The sequence below is a fragment of the Aethalodelphis obliquidens genome, unplaced genomic scaffold (genome assembly GCF_003676395.1).
Source record: "Aethalodelphis obliquidens isolate GAN/ISIS:26980383/991018 unplaced genomic scaffold, ASM367639v1 scaffold38, whole genome shotgun sequence".
Lineage (NCBI taxonomy): Eukaryota > Metazoa > Chordata > Mammalia > Artiodactyla > Delphinidae > Aethalodelphis > Aethalodelphis obliquidens.
In genome coordinates, this window is record NW_020837982.1 from 7529011 (window position 1) to 7548003 (window position 18993).

At 46.3% G+C, this 18993-nt stretch overlaps 1 protein-coding gene and 1 non-coding gene across 6 annotated transcripts in view; both read left to right on the plus strand.

Annotated features, from left to right (window-relative positions):
* RAP1GAP2 (RAP1 GTPase activating protein 2) overlaps positions 1-18993 on the plus strand; it is a 219224-nt gene that overhangs the window by 169705 nt on the left and 30526 nt on the right. For all 5 annotated transcript variants that reach the window (XM_027130672.1, XM_027130673.1, XM_027130670.1 and 2 more), the window contains 6 exons: positions 4202-4280; positions 5054-5107; positions 7803-7886; positions 13246-13346; positions 15444-15573; positions 18014-18169. In XM_027130672.1, the coding sequence (XP_026986473.1) occupies positions 4202-4280; positions 5054-5107; positions 7803-7886; positions 13246-13346; positions 15444-15573; positions 18014-18169 (604 nt within the window). The remainder of the gene's footprint in view (positions 1-4201; positions 4281-5053; positions 5108-7802; positions 7887-13245; positions 13347-15443; positions 15574-18013; positions 18170-18993) is intronic.
* TRNAW-CCA (transfer RNA tryptophan (anticodon CCA)) lies at positions 6978-7050 on the plus strand. Its single transcript has one exon. It is a non-coding gene; the product is annotated as a tRNA-Trp (tRNA).

The window sequence follows — 18993 nt, forward strand, 5'->3', positions numbered from 1 at the left end:
ATAGCCTAGAAAAAGATAAACTTCTGTTGAGGGAACAAAATAACAACAAAATAGGTAACTATTCAGCTAGTCAAATACAGATAAAAAGAGAAAATAAAAATACACGAAATTAGGCATTAAGAAGGCATATAACCACAGATGTAAAGAAGATCAAACAATTTAACAATAGACATTAATAGATATTATGTTAAAAAAATAGATATTATGTTCAACCAATGCTATTAAATTGAAAATTTTATTTGAAGCAGATGCCTTTCTGGGAAAGTATGCATTACTAAATTTAACACGAGGTGAAAAAACCTGACCGGCTCAATAATAATAATGGAATAAATTGAAAAAGTTCTCAAAGAATGATCTCTCCAAAAGTTTCTAGATCTAAAAAAAAAAAAAAAAGTTTCTAGATCTAGATGGTTTGTAGGTAGTTATTTGAAACTTGTAAGGAACAGATTTCCTTAGAACTTCAAAGATAAATAGGAAATTTTAAAGATACTTAAGGATAAAGACAGAGTATTTGTGAATGACAGCTAGGCTGAGAGCAGACTTCTTATCAGCCATGGGACAATGGGACAATATCTTTAAAGTGGTGGTAGACAGCTGTTTCAGATATTTAAAAAAATGAAGGGAATATATCAGTTACAGACTCTCCCTGAAAGAATTACTAAAGGATGTACTTCAGCTAGAAGAAAAGAGAAACCAAAAGGAAAGATGCAACTAAAAAGTGAGAAGAAATAGGTAAACTATGTTGATGAGTTTAATTACTGACTGGAGAAAGGAAGTTTTTTTTTTTTAAAAAAAGGATTCTTGAATTAAATTTATAAACAAATGTAGGAGGGACAGTGGGAGGGAAGAGTTCAGTAGCTATTGTGTCCCCTCCTTCCTCAGGAGAGAGATAGCAAGTAAGTTTAGAGTTTGTTGGAAAAATATAAATACATGTATTAGAAGTTACAGAAACTTCTGTAAAAAGAAAACACAGGGTTATTAAAAACACAAAATGAGAAAAAGTAATTCTAAGTACATTAGTAATCACAAGTATAAATTAGCCTATGAAAATATCAGGCCATCAGATTGAACTAAAAATGCAGCTATACTCTGCTTAATAAGAGACATGTCTAAAGAAAAATGACATGGAAAGATTTAAAATAAAGAAATAAGAAGAGATATGCTGGAGAAATACTAACCAAGAAAGCTGGTGAGCAATAGACAAAATAGAGTTTTTAGGGAAAAAGTGTTAGTAGGGATAAAAGGAACACTCCTTTGTAACTTGGGAATCCTTCCCTACTCCTGATTTTCTTGCTCTGTGAAGGGAACACTTCTGTGTGGCACCCCTGGCTCTCTTCACCCCCTTGATACAAGGCTAAATTTGGGAGTAAGAACTTGATGTGTATAGCTGTGTTCTTTTCCCTTTCCCTCTTGGAGCTAGCTGCCCTCAGGGCATTCCCCCTGCTCCCTGCACTGTAAGTCCCACCTGAGCAGACCCACGAGAGGAGGCTTGCCCCTGCCCAGCACTGCCTGTGGGTGTGGCTAACTCTGGGGTGTAGTCAGAAGACCCACTGCACCTTCACAGTAAGCTCATGTGCTTCCTCTTCACCTTTATCAGTGCCCAAGGAGTTATTTTAATTCCCAAATTACTTTTAATTTCTCTTTTCTGTATTTGTTCATAACTTGGGCAGAGGAGGATGCCCTTTACTGGACCCCTCAGAGGCCTCAGCCTACATGATGATCAAAAGAACAGTCCACCTGGAAGATCTAACAGTCATGAACTTGTATTTAGTAACATAGTCTTGAATTTAAAAAGGCAAAAACTGATAGGAATATAAGAAGCAGACAAATCCTCACAGTGGGAGATTTCAGTAACATCTCTCAGATGCCAATGGGCCAAGCAGACAAAAAATTGTGAGGATATAGAAGATTTGAACAGCACAGTTAATAAATTTGATCTTGTAACATACATTCTTGAACTCAACAAAAGAGAAAAAGATACATTCTTTTTCAAGCTCAGATGGAACATGAAAAAAAAGTCCACATATCAAGTCAGCAAATTTCAAATAATTAATATAGAGGGTATGTTCCCTGAATATACAAAAATTAAACTAGAAATCAACAATGAAAATACTGAAAGATAAAACTCATATATTTGGAAAGTTAAAAAAATAAAGAAAACCCTTGAAAGTAACTCAGGTGCTGAAGGGGAAATCGCAGAAAACTGACAAAATATTTAGAACAATGAAAATACTACCTATCTATGTGTGGGATGCAATTAAAGTGGTACTTAGGGAGAGATGTATAGTTTTATATGCATTTGTAAAAAAGAAGAAAGATTCAGTGTGTAAGCATGCAGGTCAGGATGTTAGGAAAAGAATAGTAGAAAAAAAAAAAAAACCCCAAAGAAAATAGAAGGAAAGAAATAAAAAAGGCAAGAATAAGCTAGTGAAGTAGAAAGCAAAAATAAATAAAGAATAGAGGTCATAGACAAAACCAAAAGCTATCTCTTTGAAAAGATTAATAAACTAAACCCCCAGCAAGGGCTGACTAAGGAAAACAGAGAAAAGATACAAACAGATACTATTTCCACAATGAAGGAAGGGACACGACTGCAAATAGAAATGAAGTCTTAAGAGAATACCAAAAACAACTTTGTATCAATGCATTTGATGGATAATTTTATAGAAAAAACCCATAAATTCCGAAAAGTGACTCAATAAGGAGTAGAAAACCTCAACGTTCACCATTAAAGAACCGAATTGGGGGACTTCCCTCGTGGTGCAATGGTTAAGAATCCACCTGCCAATGCAGGGCACACGGGTTCGAGCCCTGGTCCAGGAAGATCCCACATGCCGCGGAGCAACTAAGCCTGTGCGCCACAACTACTGAGCCCACGTGCCTAGAGCCTGTGCTCTGCAACAAGTGAAGCCACCGCAGTGAGAAGCCCGCGCACTGCAACAAGGGTGCCTCCCCGCCCCCCCGCTCGCCACGGCTAAAGAAAGACTGCGCAGCAACGAAGATCGAAAGCAGCCAAAAAAGAAAAAAAAAGAACCGAATTGATAGCCACAGATATCCTCCCAACGAAGAATAGCAGGCCCAGAGATTTGTCTGTGAAATCTCAGACAAATTTTAGCAAACCTTTAAGGGACAGAAAATTCCTATGGTATACAAACTATTTCAAAAGATGAGATGCTCACCATTTTACGAGGCTGGAGTAACACCTGGATATCAAAACCTGGCAAGGGAAGTACAAGAAAATAAAATAGGCCAGTGTTGCTATTGAACATAGATATGAAACTCTAAATAAAATATCAATAAATTGGGCTTCCCTGGTGGCGCAGTGGTTGAGAGTCCGCCTGTCAGTGCAGGGGACACGGGTTCGTGCCCCGGTCCGGGAAGATCCCACATGCCGCAGAGCGGCTGGGCCCGTGAGCCGTGGCTGCTGAGCCTGCGCGTCCGGAGCCTGTGCTCCGCAACGGGAGAGGCCACAATAGTGAGAGGCCCGCGTACCGCAAAAAAAAAAAAAAAAAAAAAATCAATAAATTAAATTCAGCAGGATATGAAAAAAAGAATACATCATAAGCAAGAGGAGTTTTACCCGTGGATTGAAAATATAGCTCAACAGAAATGTAATCCACCAGGTTAACAGATTAAAAACCATATGATTATCTCAGCAGATGCAGAAAAGCATTCGGTAGAATTCAACACTTTCGTAATGTGCTGGATGAATCAGGGGAACAGGCTAAACTTAGCCTTATGGTGAATCCCTTTATAAAGCAACTTTCATCTCATCTATATTTTACGTAAATACAGATTGTCAAATATTAGTTTTTCTTTTCATAAAGGTTTAATTGCATGTCAGACCCAAATATGTCCAGAAGCTCTGCCCAGTTCTTCTGGAGAACACAAAAAACACACAAAGAAACAAAAAAGTAATGTCGAACTTGAAGGTAGCTATTTGCATTTTCCGTATTTCAGTTGCAGTCAGCTGTACCAGGCAGGTTCTTTGAGTATCCATTTCCCATGGGGTCCCTAAGCAGCATTCCATTTTCCAGTTTGAGTGCAGCGCCCAATGCCCGGGTTGGGCGGAATGAGGCAGGTCTGACCCAGGGTGACGTGAAGCAAGTACCTGCCTTGTGGCCTGGCGTGACGTCAGCCACCTTCCTCATTGACTCCATTTCTGTGGACACCGCTTTCTCATCCTCCTCCATGTGTGCAGGTCCAAAGTGAAGACAGTACATGAGCGGATCCCCTTGGCCGGCCTGAGCAAGTTGCCCAGCGTCCCTCAGATTGCAAAGGTAAAAGCTGACACTGAGAGGACGTGGCTTCCTCTTTTGGGCCAGGTCTGGCCTCTGGGGTGGGGGCGGAGGCTCGTCCTCGGTGGGCTCTGCCCTTGGGGAGGGGAAGGCCATGGTCCTCTTGGGCCCTTGACTGCATGGATGCGGTTGGGGGGAGCGGTTGGCGGATGCCCCCCTTTCCTCTACACCTTGCCCATCTCATCCTCGCTGCTGAGGCTGATCAGGGAACAGGCTAAGCCCCCAAGTTCACAGCTAGTTCAGGAGACAAGAGCAATGGAGAGACAGGGCTGGAGAATAGAGGAGGAGGGAGGAGAGGGGGCAACTGGGGCGACTTCACAGCCGAGGACGGTTGGGTTGAGGGATGACCGGGCTGTTGATCGAGACGGAGGGCCCCCCCCAGGTAAGGAGCCATCAGCTGGTGGAGGGGCCCATGTCACTTCTCTGGGGTCCTGGGAACTTGGAAACTGAGTGATCAAAGTGGGGTGAGAAGGATGGTCAGCTGGGTGGGGTTGGACCCACACTCCGGGAGTGGGAATGCCAGGCAGAACTGTGTCGGATACCTTCGGTGGCCTCACTTCAGCAGGAAACCCCAGGAAGGTCCCTTGACTTTCCCGACCACATGCGAGTGAGCAGTGGTAGCACCAGGATCTGACCCCAGGCCGCCTGAGCCCCGCAGGTCTTGGCCTCATGCTCTTTTTCTTGGTGGGCAGAGGAGCGCAGGTGCCCTCCGTGGACGTGGCCCCTGAGCTGTGTGTTTCTCTCTCCCTGCTTAGGCGTTCTGTGACGACGCAGTGGGGCTGAAATTCAACCCTGTCCTGTACCCCAAGGTGAGGACCTTCCCCCCTCTCCCCTTGCTCAGGGCTCTGCCATTTGGCACGAATTTGCACGTCTGGGGCTCTGTGGGAAGTTCTCTGCATCTTGGGGGGTTTTGCGGGGTCTCCGTGATCCACCTCCATGTCTCCCCCTCTCCCTGCCCACCCCTTCACAAACTGATCTGCTGGGAACCCGTCCTCAGCCATGCCTGGGTCCCCAGCCCGCTAGAATTGGTCCCCAGCTGTGTGGAGGTGGCAGATGGGTAGCAGTGGTGCAGCTTCTCAGTCTGGTCGTACCTGCCTGAGGCCAGTGCTGGGCTGGGGAGTGATTCTGCCTCTAGCTGGGGGGCTGCTGCAGACCTGGTCAGCCATCAGGAAGGGGGCGAGGCGGGCAGAAGGCAGAACCCCACTAAGAAATAAAAGGCCAGACCTCGGCTCCCTGTTGCCAACATTACTACAGGTCTGGGGCCTTACAAGCTTCCGCCGGCCCCCTAGTTAATAAACTTGGCTGGTTCTCTGTTAACAGTTTCCTTAGGCTTGGCCTCAACTTGACCCCGGTTCTGATGTCCGGGTGTGGGTGGGGAGAAGAGCGATAATACCAAAACAAACTCCCAAGCCCGCTCAAGAGCAATTATGCCGTGAGAGGACTTCATCACCCATGGACAGTGAATCGCTTTAAATAGGCCATAGGAAGAGACCCAGGGCACTGGCTGCTGCTTCGCGAGCCCGCGGGGCCTGGGGAGAGGCCGTGGAAGCAGGCGGTGGGCCGGCTGGGGCTCGCTGGGGCGGGCTGGCTGGCGCTGATTCAGTCCATTCCGAGTCCCGGTTCTGACAGCCAGGAGCCAGGTGAGACGTTTGATGAGGGGAGAGGGGTCCTGTCCTGGCTGGGATACCCAGAACCCCCTGGAATGAAGCCTCATGTCTTCACAATTGGGCTTGACACACTATTTGTCCCCATGCGGGGGCTGAGCTAATGGCAGGGTCCTCTCCTGCACAGAGAATGTGCCAGAGCCCTTCTCTCAGACGCCTCTTTTCCCCCTGCCCCCGCCCCCCGAGCATCTGTAGGCACTTCCCAGTAAGATGCTGTGCTCCATGGAATATTTTCTATCATTCAGACTGCCCTCCCCTTTATAATTAAAGCTGAATTTGTGAGGTTTAACCAAACATCAAAACCCCATCATAAAGCCCTAACTTAACTACAAGTTTGGCAATTTTTGTTGTCAAATCACAGCCACTGAGAGAACCCGATGACTCTCATTTTTGCAGTTTTCTCTATAGCTTGGAAAGCCTCCGGCTCTGGTAATAATGGGAGAGCAGCTGTATTTTCATGTTTTCTAGATTGGAAGGACTGCTTCGTCCGGCTGGGATGTTAATCTGGCTGAGATGTGTGTGTGTTTTTACAATTCACAGAGTTTAGAATGTTCCTTGGAAGGTGTCCATGACCGGGTGCCTCTTCCCGGGCAGGGCAACTGCTCCAAGCCTTTGACTCATCCCAGGCGGGAGTGGGGGGCGCCCTTTGGGGTCGGGCAGCGCTGTTCTTCCAGGGGGAGCTGAGAAGTGTCCATTTCCTCAGGCAGCTGAGAGCCACACAGAGATATGTCAGGGGTGACAACCTGACATGGGCCACATACTCTGGCCAAAAAGTCATGCCTGGTTTGTTCTTCCTGTAGCAAAACATGTGGTCGAATCCCTCCTTTTTATTGCAGAGACCATCCCAATAGTCCCCAAGCCTTGTGTTTCCTAACAAGCTGGTCCAACTCTGATATTTCTGGAGGGTTTACATAGATGATGATGGTAATAGCTGCTGTGTGCTTAGCACTTCATGTGCTTGATCTCACTGAATCTTCACAGCCACACGTCTCCATTGAACAGGTGAGGAGGGACTTCCCTGGTGGTCCAGTGGTTAAGACTCCGTGCTTCCAATGCAGGGGGCACAGGTTCGATCCCTGGTCAGGGAGCTAAGATCCCGCATGCTGCGCAGCATGGCAAAATAAATAAATAAATAAAATAATAATAATAAAAATAAAGAAACAGATGAGGAGACTGAGGCCCAGGGAAGTTAAGTGGCTCACTCAAAGCTGCACAGGTGAAAGCAGTGGATTCAAAATGAGAACTTAGTGTTTCTGACCAACTCTTTGAAGCACAATAGAAAATTCGATGGAACCAGTGGTCAGGGTTTTTTTGTTTGTTTTTTCTTTGCATATTGAATTAGCTAGCGTATGTTCCGCCTTAGAGACCTCTTATTTTATGGATAAAGGGGATTGACGTCTGAGCAGGAGCAGTGCTTTGCTCAAAATCACACTGCTGCTTAGAGGTGGAATTGGAGCCGGCATCATCCTCGCTGACTGGTTTTGGGGTCCCGGCTGCACTTTTTACTCCCCAGATAGAACACTGGGGTAAAGTCAGTTCCCCGCGTCCTGCTGGACTGCCTGTGTGTCCAGGCCTTGGCTGGCATATCTGGAGGGAAATGGAATGGCTGATCCAGAGGTTTGGTCACCACTGGTGGAAGTCCAGGGGCTGGGAACAGCTGAGACCTTTGGAGTTGCATCTCGACCGTGTACTTTGGACTTCACCCTTTCTCTTCCTCCCTGTGTGGATGTTTCATATCAGGGGGGCATGTTCTCCACCAAAATGGGTGCTTCCCCTTCCACTTACGTCCTCATTTTGCCTCCAAGTTAATAATCTGATCTCTTCTTCCCACATTTTCCAGGCCTCCCAAATGATCGTGTCCTACGATGAGCATGACGTGAACAACACCTTCAAATTTGGGGTCATTTATCAAAAAGCCAGGCAGGTAAGCATCACGAATCCATACTGGTCACTAGATCCTGTGGTTTCTCCCTGGGGACTTCTGTTTTCCCATCCCCCAAGCACAGGAGCCCCGCATTAGGTTCTTAAATACTCTGAACACAGTGACCACATTTCATATATGAATTAGACTGGTGGTGGTAGAATCTTCAAGGTGGGCTGCTGCTCTCAAAAAGGCCTGCAGATCCCTTCAATGGTAATGTAGCTTTTCATGCAGTGAATCCTGATTCTTCCTGGCTCCCTCCGCTTATGTTTAACAATGAGCTGTTCGTCACAAGAAAAGTCGGACTGGGTGGAGGGAATGCGTGAGCACAGGCTGCTTTCTCCTTGCCCACCACTCTCCTGGCTGGGAATTAGCTTTTGCTCCCCAGACTTGAGTAGTGTCCTGGCATCAGCTGTATGCTCTCTGCCCAGCTCTGTGTTCATTGATGTCACCCTGGTAGCTTGAAATCAGCCACGATGGAAGTATTCACACCATGGAAATGGGCAAACACCAGGGCTTCTGTTTTCTGTCTTTGGAGAGGAGGTTGTTAAAAATTTTACCAGTACATAGAACTCCTCTATCTCTTGTAGCACTCACGTGCTGCTTTGGCGTCAGTCGACCAGAATGGTGTTTCTCAAAGTGCGTTCCATGAGACACTAGTCCAGTGAGGTACTCTGTGAACAGATGAGTTCCACGGGGGTGGGTGTGGTCAGTTGTGTGGGAACATTTTAAAGGTTCTAAGAACCCCCAGAGTAGAGAACTCTTTATAACTTTGTTGAACTCAGTGTTTCCCATACATATTTGACCACAAACTTCCTATCCTCCTACTATGAACTTTTATTAGCATCCTGAGAAGTGGTCTGCTGAACACACCGGTATTTCCTCATCTGGGTTGTATGGAAGAAGGTTCCACACCTATGTCACCTTTGTATCATCCAAGAACCTAGCATGGGGTGTTTATATAAACACACTCAATTTTTTGTTATGTGAATGAATGAATGAATAAAAGTTTTGACCCTGTGAGTGGTAGGTCGATAATACCTTTCAATATTATCTGTGTCATCTTCTTAGCGTGACAGTGTGTTTCTCAGCTGGATGATAGCGGACTTCCTTGTCTGAAGATATTAGACCACAAGAGGCATGTGTTCACTTAAAAACACTCTAATTAATGAAGGCTTGTGGAGCTGAAAGACCAGCACAGATAAATCTTATAATTTAAGGGAATTATTCAAGTAGCCACTCTAATTATTTTCACATACTGCATTTTTATTTTGTACAGCTCTGATCATACAGTCCCACTAATTAAAGTTCTCTGCTTGTGAAATTTACCAAAGCAGATCTCATAAGGTGATTACAGTCCAATATTCCAGCAGAGTTATAGTTACTGAACATTAACCATCCACCTCTGAGAAGGAGTCTGAAGGAGTCTGTATGTTCTTTATGCACCTGCCACCGCTGAGGCGAGGTGAGGTCGCCCCGGCAGATAAGAGTCTTTTCTTAAAATCTTTGGACTGTTGTTTTGCAAACCTACATTGGGGGGATTATATATGAACATTGGTTGCGTGAAAGCCCTATGCTGGTTTTAGGATATAAATAAGCCCCATCTAGCTCTCTGTTTGTCAGGCACTTTGCTAAGCCTGTGGAGGATACAGTAACGACTAAGAACATCTCCCCTGAGTTCATGGTCATGGTCACGTTCAAGGCCAGTATAAAAATAAAGACGGTAATACCAGGCTGGGTGTAATTCCTAGAGAGAGGTGCACACCCCAGAGCATAAGCTGGATTGTTTTCTCAGGAGAAGATGTATGTTGCTTAGAAGCAGCTATTCTCCCGAACCCTAGCTTCATGACCTGGGGCATACAGCATGCTGGACTAGAGTTGGGATGCCTTCGTGGCATGTGACAGATCAGGCATCGGGAAACCTTTTCTGTAAAGGGCCAGATAGTAAATATTTTAGACTTCACGGGCCATACTGTTTGTGTTGCAACTATTCAACCCTGCCTTTGCAGTTCAAAAGCAGCCGTAGACAATACTAAGTGAATTGGCCTGGCCACGTTCCAATAAAACTTTATTTATAAAAATAGGCAGCGGGCCCAACTTGGCCCCCAGGCCATAGTTTGCTGACCCCCTGCTAGAAAGCAGTGTTTCCCAAATTTTAGACGTTCACAAACCCCATCCAAGATCATGTCATTCTACCCTTACATTTTTTTATTGCACCGATACCACTAACTACTTACTTTTCTTTAAAGTTTTCTTTCACCTTAAATTCAATTTTTAAAGGATATTTTATGTCACTACTCTTACTGGGAAATTAGTATCACTTGCATGAAACGAAGGTAATTCTAAAAAGAAATACTGTAAAAAAACAAAATTAAGTTATTGAAATCTAGCTAGACTCTGCTTCCTATTGAAGGCTTAGAACCTGAGGTCCGTTCTTTCTTCTTATAAAGCAGGCATTAAGGAGATGTTAAAGAATCACCTATTGGAGACCTCCTCCTTAAAGGGATTGCACAGACTGGAGTGTCTTTGTGTCATCTTCAGCTGTTCATTGCCATCTATGGGTGTTTGCAGAGCCTTCAGCTGTTTGCAGAGCCTGCCACTGTGGGTAGAACCTTTTGATCAGGCAGGGCCACTCAGTGTTTTAAGCCTGTCACGATTGCAGAACTTGCTACTGTTTTCAGCTTTGCTTTCTACTTTTAAAAAAATGATTAAACTTTTAATTTTTTGATATTTGTAAATTTACATACTGTTGTATTAATAAGAAATAATACAGAGAGATCTTGTGTACCCTTCATGCAGTTTCCCCCAAAGGTAGTGTCTTATAAAATGACAGTACAGTATCACAGCTGGGATACTGATGGTGATACAATCCACAGATCTTATTCAGATTTCCCCAATTTTACACATACTCATTTGTGGCATGTCTGTGAATTATATTCCATTGTATGGATATATCACATTTTGTTTATCCATTTGTTAGTCATCGTATATAATTTTATCACACATGTAGGTTCCACAGTCAAGATACGGAAGAGTTCCACCAACACTAGGATCCTGGTGTGGCTCATGCTTTTATAACCATGCTAACCTCCCTCCTGCCTCCACGCTTCCTTCCCCGGCTCCAGTCCTTAACCCCTGGCAACCGCTGATCTGTTCTCCAATTTCTAGAACTTTGTCATTTCAAAAATGTTGTGTAAAAGGAATCATACAATATATAACCTTTGGGGATTGGCTTTTCTCCACTCAGCGAGATTCATCCACGTTTCTGAGTGTATCAATGGTTTGTTCCTTTTCATTGCTGAGTAGTGTTCCATGGTATACCTAGATGTACCACAGTCTGTGTAACCATTCACCTATTGAGGGATAGACATCTGGATTGTCTCCAGTTTGGGGCTATTATGGATAAAGCCACTGTGAACATTTAGGTACAGGTTTTTATGTGAGCAGAAGTTTTCATTTCTCTGGGATAAATACTTAGGAGTGCCGTTGCCTGGTTGTGTGGTGATTATATGTTTAGTTTTGTAAGAAGCTGCCACGCTGTTTTCTGGCATGGTTGCTCCATTTTACATTCCTACCAGCAATGCGTGAGTGATCCATTTTCTCTACAGCCTTGCCACCATTTGGTGTGGTTACTATTTTTCATTTTAGCTATTCTGATAGATGTGTAGTGAGATCTCATTATGGTTTTAATTTGCATTTCTCTAACAGCTAATGACATTGAACATCTTTTCTAATTGAACATCCTACTTGCCATTTGCATATCCTCTTGAGTGAAATGACTGTTCATGTCTTTTGACCATTTTCTAATTGGATTTCTTTTACTGTTGAGTTTAAAATTTTTAAATAACAGCTTTATTGAGGTATAACTGACATACCATACAATTCACAATTGCATGTGATTTACATCTCAATAAAGTATACAATTTAGTGGTTTGTAGTATGTTCACAGAATTGTGCAACTATCACCGCTAACTTCAGAAAATTTTCACCACCCCTAAAAGAAACTCCATTCCCATTAGCAGTCACTCCCATCATCCTCATACTCTATAGCTCCTGTCAGCCACAAATCTATTTCTGTCTCTGTGGATTTGCCTGTTCTGGACATTTCATATAAATGGAATCATAATATGTGGCCTTCAATGTCTAGTTCTTTTACTTAGCATAATGTTTTCAAGGTTCATTCATGTTGTGCAATGAATCAGAACTTTATTCTTTTTTATGGATGGATTATATTCCATTGTATGGATATATCACATTTTGTTTATCCATTTGTTCGTTAATGGACATTCTGATTGTTTCTGCTTTGGGGCTGTTATGAATAATGCTGATACTAATATTCGTGTACAAGTTTTTTTTGTATGGACTTTTGTTTTCATTTCTCTTGAGTATATTCTTTGGAGTGGAATTGCTGGATCATATGGTAACTCTATGCTTAGTTTTTTTTGTTTGTTTGTTTTTTGCGGTACGCGGGCCTCTCACTGTTGTGGCCTCTCCCGTCGCGGAGCACAGGCTCCGGACGCACAGGCTCAGCGGCCACGGCTCACGGGCCCAGCCGCTCCGCGGCATGTGGGATCTTCCCGGACCGGAGCACGAACCCGTGTCCCCTGCATCGGCAGGCGGACTCTCAACCACTGCGCCCCCAGGGAAGCCCTATGCTTAGTTTTTGGAGGAACTGCCGGGTTATTTTCCAAAGAGGTGGCACCATTTTACATTCCCACCAGCAACGTAAGCGGGTTTTGATTTTTCCACATCCTCACTGACGCGTCTTATTGTCTTTCGTTTTGATTATGGTGTGAGTGGTATCTCGTTGTGTTTTTTTTTTATTTTTTTGTCTGTTTGTTTGTTTTTGGCTGCACCTCGTGGCACACGGTATCTTAGTTCCTCAACCAAGGATCAAACCCGTGCCCCCTGCATTGGAAGCGTGGAGTCCTAACCACTGGACCGCCAGGGAAGTCCCTCACTGTGGTTTTGATGGCTATTGCGTTTTCAGAGTTCTTTATGTAGTTTAGATACTAGTCCTTTGTCAGAAGTCCGACTATTAATTTTTCATTTTTGGATTGGTTTTTGGTATCAAGTCTAAGAATTCTTTGCTTCAGCTTTGCCTTTTTTTTTTTTTTAAACTGAGCAGCAGCTTTTGTTCAAATAGAAAGTCCTCATTAACCAGCCCCCCAAATCCAGCTCTGTTGAGTGAGCCTCTATTAGTCCTTCCTCCCGTGGATGACAGAGCCACTGGATGGCAAATGAGGGGGATGGGGAAAGGAAGAAAGGGACCAGGTATCTGGACAATCACATTCCTTCTCTTGGCAGCAACGAGAAGGCTTATTTTTCTGAACTTCTGCCCCTTATTCTGTTTCTCTTTCAGACCCTGGAGGAGGAGCTGTTTGGGAACAGTGAGGAGAGCCCAGCTTTCAAGGAGTTCTTAGATCTGCTGGGCGACACCATCACGCTGCAGGACTTCAAAGGGTGGGTTTTAGCCAAGTGATGGCTCTGCCCCTATTGATGAGGCCCTAGAGGAAGGGGGAGGACTGACTGCAGAGTTTCAGGGGGTGGCATGTGAGAGTTAACAACACGCACAAGGACCATGGGATTATTTTTCAGCAAATGATCAACACTCATTGATTGCATCTCGAAGGACTCGGTGGTACAGGGGATAATCCTGAATGGCAGATGGTCTGAAAGGCATTGACTTTGGCCCTTAGGATGCATGATGAAATCGTTCCACCTGAGATTTGCCTTCCTAATTACAGTTGGCTCAGACTGAGAGTGAAATGAATCCACCTTCCCTTCCAGGTGAGCAGGTCACTCACCTGCTAGGCATTCCGGAAAGAGGACCCTATGTAGTTTTGGGGGAAATGACCCATTTTAGATAAGACACAAAAAGAATGGTTGATTAAGAGTTCTGGTGCAAATACCGTAATCCCTCTGGCAGGAACCTATGCAACAGTGTGTGGTTCTCTAAGCGGACAGAAAGAATATTGGGGCCGTTTCTTGGAAAGCTCTGGCCTTTGATGTTCCTTGACAAAGGCAACACTTGGGGAGGGCCTTCGGACCTGGCCAGCCTGTTCTCTGCCTTGTGGCTGGCACACGGCTGAGCCCTCAGAATTTCCCACCTCAGCAGCCGCATTACCAGGATGTCCTAACATGTGTGAACGCACTAGCTCTGTGTCTGGCATGGAGCAGGCGCTTGATAATCACTTATTTCCTCTGCTCTCTTCTCTCCTCCTCTTCCTCCCCCTTCAAGGTCATCACTGCTGGCTGGAGCCAGTCACATATGGGTCAAAATCCCATCTCTGCCACTAATTAGCTCTATGACTTTGAACAAGTGACTTAGCCTCTGCAAGCCTCAGTTTCCTTGTCTGTAAAAAGGGAGATAAAGATAGTACTGACCCCACAAGCCTGCTGGAGAATTGAAATAGATAGTGCACGTGAAGTACTTAGGCCAGTGCCACGCAGAGTAAGCACTGGTCATCATTGTTATTGTTCTTATTATACCACCTTCCACTGGCTCTGAGGTGCCATCCTTATAAGATATATCCTGATTTCAGAGAGGTTAAAATGGGAAAAAATGTTCCATCTTGCAACTGATGAAATAAAGTATATTAAAACCGGGAAGGACCCCAGAGGTCATGTAATCCTATCCCTTTATTTTCAAGAGAAAGGAAACGGAGGCCTGGAGAGATTAAGTGATATGCCCAAGGTCATGTGCTGACTTAGCGGCAGAAGCTGGTCTAGAACCTGAATGGACCTAACTCCTGGCCACATGTGTTTTCCGCCATGTGGGGCTGAGCACATTTCTGGCTTGTATTATAGTGCTTGGGGTTGGGGGGACCTGATGTTCAGGATCTGTTTTATTGCATTTTCTGAAAGGAACATGTATCCCACTCTCCTTGCTGGAGAAGATGAGCCATGGCTAGCAGCCATGTTTCTATAAGGGAAGGAGGGGCAGCTCTGAGAAGCCCACCCAGTTCCTTAGTATTTTTTTTTTTTTCCTGCCTGCAAGGAGGTAGCCAGAGAAGGGACCTCCTTGGATACCTCCCAGCTGCTGTGGTGGGGTCTCCGTATCTGGGACTGGCTGGGTAGGAGTCAAGCATCTGTCCCCTCTTCTCGCTGACTCCGGATACTCCTGTGGGGCTCACCACCATCCAAAAGGATGGACGGCTGCCCTGGCTCTGGGCTGAGGACCTGGACACAGCCTTGCAGAGATCAAAGGCTTATGCCCAGCCTTGGGGGCCACTAGCAGCTGGGACGGCATTTGTCTGGGGTTGTGGATGGATGGACGACCTCTCTTCCCATGGAGTGGAGGGGACACAGCCAAGGCTTGGAATGGAGGTCCTGCCTTTGTCTTTGAAATAGTAATTTACGGTTAGAAGCCAGGGCTCATCTGCTCAGAAGATGAGCCTTATCTGCTTTCCCAGCATCATAGTCTCTCTGCCCTCGACTCTTCCACATCTTCTCTCATTCTCCTGCCCCCATGTCCTTAGGGAAGGTTGTACCAAGTTGCCCACTTCCCTTCTCTCTCTTTCTCTCTCTTCCCCTGGCACTCTCCCGTTCCCCTGACAGTTTCCGAGGAGGCCTGGATGTGACCCATGGACAGACGGGGGTGGAATCAGTGTACACGATATTCCGGGACAGGGAGATCATGTTTCACGTCTCCACAAAGCTGCCGTTTACCGAGGGAGACACCCAGCAGGTAACCGGGTTCAGGATGGCTTCAGGAGCCTGGGGCGTGTGAGGTGAAAGCCTGCGTCTGGTCTCCCTGGAGAACCGAGGCCGCCTTCCCCATTTTCATAATCAAGAAGCCCGTCTGTTCAACTTTGTTCCTTTTATCAAAACCTGAACTACTGTGTTATTCCACCAAGGCCGCAGGTCAGCAGCCTGTGTGGGAGGCGGGACAGAGCTCCTGGTTATCCCACTGTGACTGATGCAGAAACAGTGGTTAAAAGACTGTTTCCCAGGTGATCAGGGGCAGAGCTGTGAGCAGAGCCCAGGTGCTCTGATCGTGTAGGCTGGTGATAAAGAGTACATGACGTGGTCTGCAGGTGGTGGCTTGAAGCCAGCTCTGCCACTGAGGGGTATGTGACTCTGGGCAAGCTGGTAATCTTGTGTCCTCATTTGCCTCATCTGTAAAATGGGGATAACACCACGTACATTAGAGGGTTGTGGTGGGGATCACATAAGGTTCTGCTTGTAGGGCTCAGTACGATGCCCGGCTTGTGGCAGGCTTCCTACCTCATGTCTGTTCACTGTCCAGGCCACTCTTCCTGGCCCAGAGACGTCAAGCTGGTTATTGCATGTGACACCCCCACACCCCTCTCCAGCTTGTCTAGTCATACAGCCTTACCTCTTAGGACACTTGCCGTGGGCAGGAATCCAGCCTTTTCCTTGACTGGAGAACCCTGAATGAGACCTCTGCTTCCAGTGTATTCCTCCTTTCCCTCTCATTTGCTGCTTCTGACAGCTGCACGTCCCCGGGGAGGACCTGGCTTCTTTTTCTCATCGAGCCCTGAAACCAGCAGCTGGTCCCTGGCTGTGGTCCCATTTGCCCCGTCCCACTCTTTGTACCATTTCAGTCTCCAGGAAGATAAGGAAGGAAGCTAGGCCTTTCACCAAACTCGGACCCATTTGTTTCTGAGCAGGGAGCCCAGGAGGGAGCACAGATGTAATATTGTAAACATAGTGCCTGGCTTCTTAGGAAAAAAGGAAATTGGCAAAGGAGACTGCAGTTTGGCTCTAAAATAACTACTGAATGTTCCAGAAACAGATAGGAGCAGGATTCCTTTTGTGCCCAAAGTAGGTTTTCTCGCAGTGTTTTACCTTCAGCTCTTTTCCCTCACGGCCTCCCTCACCCGCTGCCCCAGCCTGAGACTGAGGACCGTTCTCTGCCTGGCTTGTTCTCAGTGTCACCTGTTAAGTGGGATGTGCACAGAGCTTGGCTCTCAGCAAGGACCGAATACATGTTAATTTCTCTTCCTAAGAAATGGGATGATGTGTGTGCCGTAAGTGAGACAGTTTGTAAAAGTGCCCAGCACAGGGCTTAGTATACAGCAGGTGCTCAGTAAGTGAGAAACTCAGTGGGAAACAGAGCTTACGTGCAGTAGGTGTTTAATAAAGGAACAAAGTGTAGGTAAGCACCTAGCCTGGCTTTGGTATACAAGAGGGCCTTAACATTTGAAATCTTGCATGGGAACAGCCCAGTATGGTTCCTGGCACACAGTAGGTGCTTGGGGATGGAGATCACCTGTGACAGCACCTGGCCGAGCTTGGGATGCTGAATCGGGGTTGTATTTCTCTCTCCCCCATGACCTCCGCCAAGCCAGGTTGCCCGTATTTCCCTGAGCATGGTTCTTCTCCTTTCTGGTATAGGACGATCTGCCCCCTCCTTCCTGATCATCCACATTTCCATCAAGTGCTCCCTTCTCTCCCAATCTCCTCTTCCAGGAAGCCCTCTCAGATTGCTACCAAGCCTCTGATTTTGCCCTCTTCTCCGCCCCCATAGGCACTTTGTGGGTAGTGGCTGATTTAGCATTTGCTGGCTGGTGGCTTTGTTAGTGTTCTCAGGTGGCTCCACCTGTGTTTGTGTCTCTCCCAGATCAATTACAAGCTCTCCCAGGGCAAAACCCGGCCTCACTTTTTTTTTTTTTTTTTTTTGCAGTACGCGGGCCTCTCACTTTTGTGGCCTCTCCCGTTGCGGAGCACAGGCTCTGGACGCGCAGGCTCAGCGGCCATGGCTCATGGGCCCAGCTGCTCTGCGGCATGTGGGATCTTCCCGGACCGGGGCACGAACCCGCGTCCCCTGCATTGGCAGGCAGACTCTCAACCACTGAGCCACCAGGGAAGCCCCCGGCCTCACTTTTTAACTAGTCTCCGCGAGTCCTGAGTCAGGGCTACCTCTACGTGCTATAGAGCTCAGTAAGAAGCTTGCCAGCCTCTTCCTGACAACGTAGACATTTTCCTCATTTTTTTTCCTTTTTAGTGGCTTCTAGAGAGTGAAAGAAAAAGCTCCTTGGAGAGAGAGGTCTCAGCGTTCCGGGGTTTATAACGATAGAATAATGAGGAATTTCCTATATAGACCTATTCTGTTTTCAGGATGTTCCTAACTGGCTTATAACAATGGAACACTTTCTGATTAGCTCCAGAGAAAGAGACACATTGGGAATGACATTGTGGCCATCATCTTCCAAGAAGAAAACACACCGTTTGTCCCAGATATGATTGCCTCCAACTTCTTACATGCCTACATTGTTGTGCAGGCTGAGAACGAGGGCACAGAGACCCCATCCTACAAGGTAAGGAGAAAGTCCCGTCGGAGGAGGTGGTGGGCCCGGGCACCTCACCACACTTCATGGAATCAGCGACATCGAGCAACACCACGTCTCAGTGGCTCCTCAGACCATCCTCCGAAACGTGATAGATTTCCCACGAGTTCTCGGGTTTCTGGGGTTTGCGAGCTAGATTCTTGGAGAACGCCTTCTGAGGTCACCTCATCCATCTTGCTGCCTTCAGGTTCCCAGCCCCTAACTCAAGGGTTGAGAAGCACCCCGTGTCCCTACGTGGAATCTGGTAATGCCATTTGCTAGAGCGAGGCAGAGCCAGAGGAGAGCAGAGAAGAGAAAGTGGAGAGGACTGTCAGGAAAGAGGAGAGGAAGAAGGCGGTGACAAACAAAGGGAAGGAAGGAAAGGGAGAGATGTTCATGGTGAGAAGGGTGGAGAGCAGGGTAGACCCTGGCCGCTGGGGGGGGCCCTCTGGTTTAGCCATTCTGGGCAAATGATCTTAATTTGAAGACTCCCAGGGAGGTAGGGTTGTGAGCATCTGGGTCTAGACCTCCTGACCCATTTAGTGGGCTTTCACACTGGCTCAGAATCTTCACGGATGTAGATGAGCATCAGCTGCCCTCACCCTGTCCCCTCCTGATGGCTGTGTCGCTAACCCTCTCCTTTGCTTCTCCATGAGGAACAATTCCAACCTCTTGGGTAACAGTTTCTCTGTATCACAGTGGTGTTGGGGGGCATGGGACCCAAGGGAGATAGACTGAGGCAGGGTTTTTAAAGTGGATGTTAGATAGGTTTTGTTATGTATTCCTTGTAGATAAGTGCAAAATGTGGAGTTCCC